The sequence below is a fragment of the Solanum lycopersicum genome, chromosome 8 (genome assembly GCF_036512215.1).
Source record: "Solanum lycopersicum chromosome 8, SLM_r2.1".
Classification (NCBI taxonomy): domain Eukaryota; kingdom Viridiplantae; phylum Streptophyta; class Magnoliopsida; order Solanales; family Solanaceae; genus Solanum; species Solanum lycopersicum.
In genome coordinates this window covers 61,822,946-61,831,009 of record NC_090807.1, presented here as the reverse complement: position 1 = coordinate 61,831,009, position 8,064 = coordinate 61,822,946, and the positions used below count along the sequence as shown (strand labels likewise).

General features: G+C 31.8%; 1 protein-coding gene across 6 annotated transcripts; it reads left to right on the top strand.

Moving 5' to 3' along the window:
- Window positions 1-2,966: 2,966 nt before the first annotated feature.
- Window positions 2,967-7,860, top strand: LOC101249748 (uncharacterized). 6 transcript variants are annotated; one of them, XM_069288227.1, is made up of 10 exons: window positions 3,034-3,179; window positions 3,577-3,689; window positions 4,048-4,222; window positions 4,430-4,507; window positions 4,805-5,168; window positions 5,292-5,404; window positions 5,564-5,728; window positions 5,834-5,973; window positions 7,345-7,437; window positions 7,518-7,860. In XM_069288227.1, exons 2-10 carry the CDS (start codon window positions 3,586-3,588, stop codon window positions 7,675-7,677), a joined length of 1,392 nt encoding a protein of 463 aa, XP_069144328.1. In that variant the 5' UTR covers window positions 3,034-3,179; window positions 3,577-3,585; the 3' UTR covers window positions 7,678-7,860. The 6 variants fall into 6 exon arrangements, 4 of the variants coding, with proteins under 4 accessions (XP_004246001.1, XP_010325621.1, XP_069144328.1 ...); XR_011211272.1 differs by having other exon boundaries at window positions 3,051-3,179; window positions 6,063-7,437; XR_742925.4 differs by having other exon boundaries at window positions 2,967-3,689; window positions 6,063-7,437.
- Window positions 7,861-8,064: the final 204 nt, after the last annotated feature.

Below are 8,064 nucleotides of genomic sequence, written 5' to 3'. Positions count from 1 at the left end.
GTGTTTTTTTTTAAATAATAATTTTATTTTTTTTTAATTTCAAAGTACTTGTTATATATTTTAGGGAAAACTTTCACATATAGTCACTTAAAAATAATTAGTTACTCTCCATAGCTATAGTTTGATAATTACAATTTATAACTACATGTTATATTCAGGAGAGAGGCGAGCGAGACTGGGAGAGAGGAAAAAAGTGGGAGAAAGGTGAATTGTATATGTATGTTGGTTAGATAATTGTATATCATACACATGTATTTGTATATATGGCAAAAGAGATTGGGAGAGGGAGGAGAGAGACGAGCTAGATTGGAGAGGGAGGAGAGAGGCGAGCGAGGTTGAGAGAGGAAGGAGAGAGGCGAGAGAGAGGACAGAAAGTGAGAGAGAGATAAATTGTATATGTATATAGGTTAAATAATTATATATTATACATATGTTTTTGTATATCTTGGCGAATTATACATACATAAAACTAATTATACAAACTCGAAGTCAGCCCACATAATAATGTATAATTTTAGTCGCGAGTAATAATTACAGCAAATTATAACTACGATGAGTAATTAAACAATATAAGTTAGTTCAACTATGTAATTTTTCTTTTTTTTTTCTTAGAAAACTGGAGATTAATTTGTTTATTTGCAATATACTCACAAAACTCCATCCAACAATACACTCCACCGAAAATAAGTTTAAAACGCAAGTACGCAATTAACATTAGGCAAAAAAAATTCCTAAGACAAATGCTTATATTTTAATTATCCTATAGGCTATAACGATAATTCAGTCTAATTCTACGAATAAAATATAAGAAAAGTTAATAATTAAATTGTTGGTTCGTGCATGTCTCACAACAAACAAGAACCTACAACGAAATCATCTATGAATGTTTGGCCTAACTTTAGTTGGCGCATAAATTTAAAATTTTGAAAAGTATGAACTTCTTGATACACTCTAAATTTAACTTTTAATATCAAATTTAATCTCACAAAAAATTCAAACTTATAATTTGAGTATATAATTCATACACACATATCTTTTATTATAAAAAAAAAAGTTATGAGACACCAAACAAGTTAGTTATCGATCATAATTCACAGGTTCTTAATAATTGTCTAATTTAAGGGCCAAAAGTATAAATTTTAGAAATATAACATATGTAAAGAATTGTAGATTTTTATATACATGAATTACTTGATATTTGAAATTAAAGTTGGAAAAAGTAATACTTGATATAATAAGTAATTAATTTGTGTTTAACATGGAAAGACATTTCAAATTTTGTAAATAAAAACCTAAACAAACTTTGAATAATAACTTTAAGTTATTAAAATTTGAAATTTGAAATAAATAATATTTTAAAACCAAATATATGGATAAACAAGCTAGAGTGGAATATTATCTTGGTGGGGGCAAGGAGTGGTGTTGCCCATAATACAATGCCTCGATAAAGTCGATTCAATCATATTGTATATACACAAAAATGTTTGATTATGACTTATGAGGATATCCTCATTTGGATAATATACAAACAAAAATATTAATAAAATACATCTTCCTTTATTGGTGGAAGTGCTATTGCTTTTGTTATATATATATATATATATACCCTATATTTTAATTTAAGACAAAAATTTAATCTTATGAATTAAAATAATTCATGTTTAATTTCATTCTAATATTAATTTCTAACGAGAGAAAAAACTTTTTAAATTGTCATAGACATAAAATATATGTAAATATTTTTAACATAATAAAGAGGTTAATACCATCTGTTTCAATATATATATATATACGAACATCATTCAATTATAGACCATACAAGTCACTAGACATGACAACATGATTAACAATGGTATATATTTCACTTTATCATTGTCATTTTGAATTTTTATTTCATACAGTAAATATTATATTCGAAAAATAAAATCACATTATTTTCTTGACAAAAAACATTATCAAGAACCTCCTAGGTCTCATGTCATAATCTTGATCTTGATAACAAAAGCCATTTAGACAACCATCGCTTTCACTTTACCAAAATTTCATTTTTCATCACCACAATCATCAACTATCACATGATTATTAAAAGTACATACTCACAAAAAGATCTCAATTTTTTTTGTTAACTGAAATTTATCAAATATTTACAAAAATTAAATATGCTCCCTGACCAACTTATATAAAAGGAAAAATAGTTCAAAAGAATTTTAACCCAAAATTATCGTAATAATATTAAATTTTACACAAAACTTATTACTCTTGCAATATTGTAAATAATAACTTGTCCAATTGATATTTATTTATTTTTAAAATACACTATTAAATAATGAAGGAATAATAGATCATGCTTAAAATTTCGAATTCTTACAATAATTTTAATTAATATTCAAATATAATTCAGACATTTTTTCAATATAAAAATATAATTAATAAATCATTTTAAATTTAATTTATCAGTAACTTTTATTTGAAACAATAAGTTCTAGAGGAAGTCCTTATGACTTGTGAGAGAAAAAAACCTAAATAGAGTAGCTGGCTTTATTTGTTGCCTAGTACATCCAATCTTATTATTCTATTTATTTTAATATTAAAAATAAATAAGTTATTTTATTTATTTATTTTAACAATCAAGAAAAAGTATTATTCTTTAATAACTACATAAATAATATTAATAGTTAAATTTACAGTTTTAATAACATATTCACCTCTAATTAAATTTTTCTTTAAAATCTTGGCAGATAAACCTGAGTTAGTTATAAGTAAATATAAAAAGAGGAGCAAAAGTCAATAACTTTAAATGTACTATCCAAAAAGTATTTTATTTATTTTTAAAAAAATATTTAATTTGTTTAGTCTAGTTACAAAAATATTTTCTTTTAATAGTATTCTAATTTTAAATTATTCACGTGATATGTTTAAAATTTAAAATTAAAAAAATATATTTAATATATTTAACATAAATTTAATTTTTTTTCCTTAAATTTTGTGTCTGAATGTTTTTGAAAAGAGTAGAACTTTTTGGCTTTGTATAGTACAAGATGATTGCTATAAAGAGTACCCACAAGAAGAAGGAAAGATGAGCTCTTCAATAGTTTCATACCTTTTCTTTCATTTTTTTGTGTGACAAAAGAAGAAAGCAAAAGGGGTTAATTGTATAAAAAAAAAATTGCAAAAAAGAGGTGGGTTTTATGAGCTGATGCTGAAATTGGGTTCTTCCAATAGCATGGATCTTGGCAAATCTTGGAATAGTAGTAGTAATAGAGTTGTCAGTTCCTCCCATAGTTTTAATTTCAGTTACTTCCATTCATTAACAGAGTCAGCTCTCTTGTTTTTGTCTTTTGGGAGTTCGGTTTCAGTACCCAAAATGGCTTTATTTAATTTCTCAACCATTATACCTTCTTTTGATGATGATTTGATTGTAAAGTTTTCATCTTTTTCATTTTCTTGAAGAAGGAAGACTCCAATTTAATCAACATCATTCTCTCCTCAACTGTTTCTTTGGTTTGTTTGTTTAGTTTTCTTGATTGTTTAGTCTTGTATCGTCAGCCCCCTTTTGTTTTTGTTCTCTTTTTGAAGACCTAGAGAATGCTGTGTACATCATTGCCAGGGTTGAGTCATCACCAGATGTTGCTTGGTGGTGCTGTCAAGGAACTTTCAGCAGCTATGGCTTCTTTGAATGTTTATAGCAGGTAAAGATTTGTGCTTTTTTGTTTAAGAATTGATTTGGGTTTTAGTTTTGCTGTTTGAGATGAGTTGATTGATGGGTTGTAAGTTTCATTATTATTTGCTTATCTATGAGTAGACCCTTTTTTGTTTGTTTGAATGTTTACAGCAGGTAAAGATTTGTGTTTTTTTGTTCAAGAATTGAATGGGGTTTTTTGGATTTTGGTTATTGAATTGTTTATTAATTTCTTGGTTTGAGATGAGTTGATTGATAGGTTGTAACTTGTAAGTTTCATTGTTACTTGGTTATTTATTAGAAGAAGAAGCATTTTGTGTTGCTAGACTAGGTAAATTCCTAGACCCTTTATTCTTTACGATCATCAGGTGTGATTTTGATGGTCGTGTTGGATGTTGGATTGGGAATGAGAAAGGAAGATGGAACAAATTGGCTGCTGCAAGTACAATGGCACCAAAGAAGAGGAGGTTGAGCATTTCCCCTCTGGCTTCCTCTGCTCTAGCAGAAACCCCGTATACATCTAGAGCCGAATTCTATCAGGAGGTTGGGATTATCATTTCTTGTGATATGCCATCTCTATTCAATGTATTCATGTTGTTAAAAAGTCCTGATTTGGTATTATTAGTTTAATTTCTGCACTTTAATCAGTTTATTCCACTAAACATTCTAAAAGGGCCTGTTGTCATTTGTCAATTAGAGTCTGGTGGTATAAATTTTGGCACGTTCATTGAGGATTTCACAATTTGGCAGGTTCTTAAGGATGCTAGAGAAAAATTTACCCAGGAGATATCTTTCCAATCCAAGGACAAAGATATTTCTTTGGCAAAGGTATTTATGAGTTTTGTTTACCTCTTTTTGTTCAAAGTAGTTGATTTATTGCATTTTCGATTTCAAATACCAGGAATGACTAAGTTCACTTTGCACTTGTATTAAAAAAATGACTAAGTTCACTTGGCGAGCGACAATTTTGTTCATAAATAGTTTTTGGCATTGAGCGATGGAACAATAGTGCATGAAATGCTGACAGTTGTCATAAAAGTAAAATTGTAAATTGGTTTTCTCCTTTGGTTTTAAGTGTATTGATCATCCCTCATGTGTGTTTGTTGTTTCCTATTTCACGTATAGGCTTTGCTTTACGTGGCCTCTGAAGACGAGGCATTCATGGCTTTCAACCGGGAGATGGATGCTAATTCACTCCAAAGTGAGAGGAGATCTGCTTCATTGGCTTCTCATGCCATAGATTGGACTTGCGTGGAGGCCATGCCTCTTGCTGGAAGAAATATGAAAGAATGGATGGTTGAGTTGGATGTAATTGCGCGAGAAGTGGAGGCAGAGCTAGTTTCAAGAGAAATAGGATGCGATTTAGTTGAAGTTTTAGATGCCGTGAATATGGTGCTTTTCAAGTTAAGGGGTTTCAAAAGGTCACCTGTACTTGTGGATTCAACGTGTGCATACCTGCATTCAGTATTAAGCTCTGGATATTGTAGTGGTATATTTCCTTGTTCTTTCCCCGCTATCATCATTATTTTGCATATGTACAAAATCCTGCAACGTCAAAATACTTGTTGACCACTGATAATGCTATCTGACATAGTGCTTACTTTCTTTACAGCAATTTTGCTTAGTGTCATTTATATTGAAGTCTGTCGAAGACTTAATCTGACCATTGTGGGATCCCGAGTTGGGGAAGATTTTCTGATATGGCCTCAAACTGGAAACCCCGAGGTGTGTTCTGAACTCATAGATGATGTCTACATTTCTCTTTGTTTGTCCGTCCTGTACCAGTTCACTTCTTTTATATTCTATTCTTCAGAAGTTTGTAAAGCATGGTATCAATGTCCAATAATCTCATTTTGAATTTGAATTGTTTTGTTACCCTTAAAGGAGCTATTCAAGGTTATCTCTGGTCATAGTATGTTTGGTATTGTTAATGGGAAGTGTGTCGATGACCCTAGAGCAAAGGCTTCTGATATCAATAGCAATTCTTTGCCGGGGCTCGAGTTAGCAACAAACCGTGATATTATTGGAATTGCTTTGGCTAATTTGATGGTAAGATGTATTCTCTTGTAAAGAGTAGTCTGTAGCGCTGTTTAGTTTACATTCATGCATCTCACCATGTTGATGCGGTGGTTTTAACCAAAACTACTCTTTCAGAGGCTTCACTGGAAACGTGCTTCAAGAGCAAATCATGGTTTGATGCTGACTTCTCCGCTTAGATCTGTTGATCATGCAGATGATAAGTCTAGCAAGACTAATTGTCTGAATGTCCCATTGTTGCGACCTCAAGATTTGAGGTAACAATCTTATCCTCTCTTGTTTCCTCTTTACAACTTTTGGGTCTCGTTCCTGATTAAGCAGGCGCCACTTTCTCTTGTCCCTACAGGTTCAAGATGCTAAATTGCAACCTTTGGCATGAGAAAAGGAGAATTGAGAATATTGGACGCATATTGTTATTTTATTGATTCTGACATACTACTAAAACTCTAACATTCCACTAAAATAACCACTTAATCAATCTTGCTGCGATATAATAGATGCTTATACCTCCATTTAAGTTTATAACATAACGAACTATAGGGTAAAAGATTCCTCACTGATCTAGCTTCATATTCGTATTAAAAGCCCTTTCTATTTCAATATACTGATCAAATTGAAAATGACTAGATACTGCATTATGCAGATAGATTGACTTTCTTTTTACATACTTCAAGCCTCTTCGCCCTTTTACTCCTTTATTGTTGTTTCTCTTCACCTCTCCGACATTACTTTTAGAAATCCAAGAAAGCTAACCTTATCTTTCTCCCTTTCTCATGATCTTTAGGATTTGGTGCTCTTTTTAGATAACTATAGATACAATATACCTATGTTTGGATGCATTTATTATATTTGATAGTTTGAGGCCAACTATTCGGGGGGGGGGGGGGGTTTCCCCACCAAATCTATTCGTTCTTCTTACAAAATCAAGTTAGTTCTCCTAACCAAATGTTGTTTAACACGCATATATGCTTGATTGATGATCAACCAATAATTACTTGGAAAAGGAAGTGGTATGCCGGGGGTGGGGTGGGGTGTTACAGAAGTAACGATGATACCTCATCCACCGCCACATAGAAATGCATGATGGTCTTTTTGCATCTACATTCTCTATTAGGGGAGCATCTGTTTCTGTTTAGAGATATCCATTCAGCACTCTTACCTGCTTTTTTCTTCCATTGTGCATAACATTGAGGTGGTAATAATTGGTACTCGTTATTTCTTCGTTGTATATCAAGTAAGAATTAAGTAGGAATTGCAAGTCATTTGCCAAATTGCAGTACACACATGGGACATATAGAGTTTTTAATCTATCAAATAGGGCCATAACACTACTTTGCATTTAATGATTATCTTTTAAGCATTCTGTTTGATCTAATGTGCAGAACCATGCTAGTCCTGAGTAAGAATGGATCATTTTGATCTTGCTCTTCTCGGTGATAAGCAAAAAGATCCAAGATTTGTGTATTTTCTTAACTAATTGCAGGTGTTGTGCTTAGATTAAGGTTTTTGTGGTTATCACACAGAGATTTCTGACCTTTGCATTAGGTCATTAACTTGTATGTGTATGTAATATCTGTTCACTTATAATGACATTATGTCTCTCTCTGGAATGGCACAATACTCTCTAGGCTGGCCATTATGGCTTCAGAAAGATTGCTAATTCTGCAGCCACACAATTGGGCTCTAAGGAGAGACCATGGAATGATGTTGTACTATAGTAGGTATGTCTCATCTGAAATTTTCTCTTCTTTCTCGTTTTCAACATGCTTTTACGGAACAAACTGTTGTTAACATGCATCAGGGAGTATGAAGAGGCAGTTCAGGAGCTTAGCATTTGCATGGCCTTTGCCCCAGAAGAAGAAGCAGAGGTGTTGGAACCATTTGTTGAGAAGCTACACTTGTTGCGAGTCGAATCGTCTTGGAAGTCTCAGGGAAAGAAAGGCCATTTAACTGTTTCTTGAACTGTTTCTGGTTTGTAGAGCCATTGAGTTTGTATTAAAGAGCACCACAACCAGTAGAACTTTAGCTGCAATATCTTTTTTTTTTTTGGGGGGCCTTTGTGTACATATTTTCCTTCAAGCAGAGGCTAAAAATTTGCATCCTTTCTATAATGAGATGAATGACATAAGTGCTTAATGGAAAAATCTTCTTGACGCTTCTACGAATGAGTCATGCAATGCACGATCTATCATATTTGTTTTCCAATTTTGTAGAGTGTTTCTTTTTTTTTTAGTATAAAGATGCAAACCACTATTTTTAATGCTAATGTAACAAGATTATGAAAAGAAATAGTTTGAGAAAGCTACTTCTCCACTGCCAGTTACATCAAAAATATTAAGTGATTATTC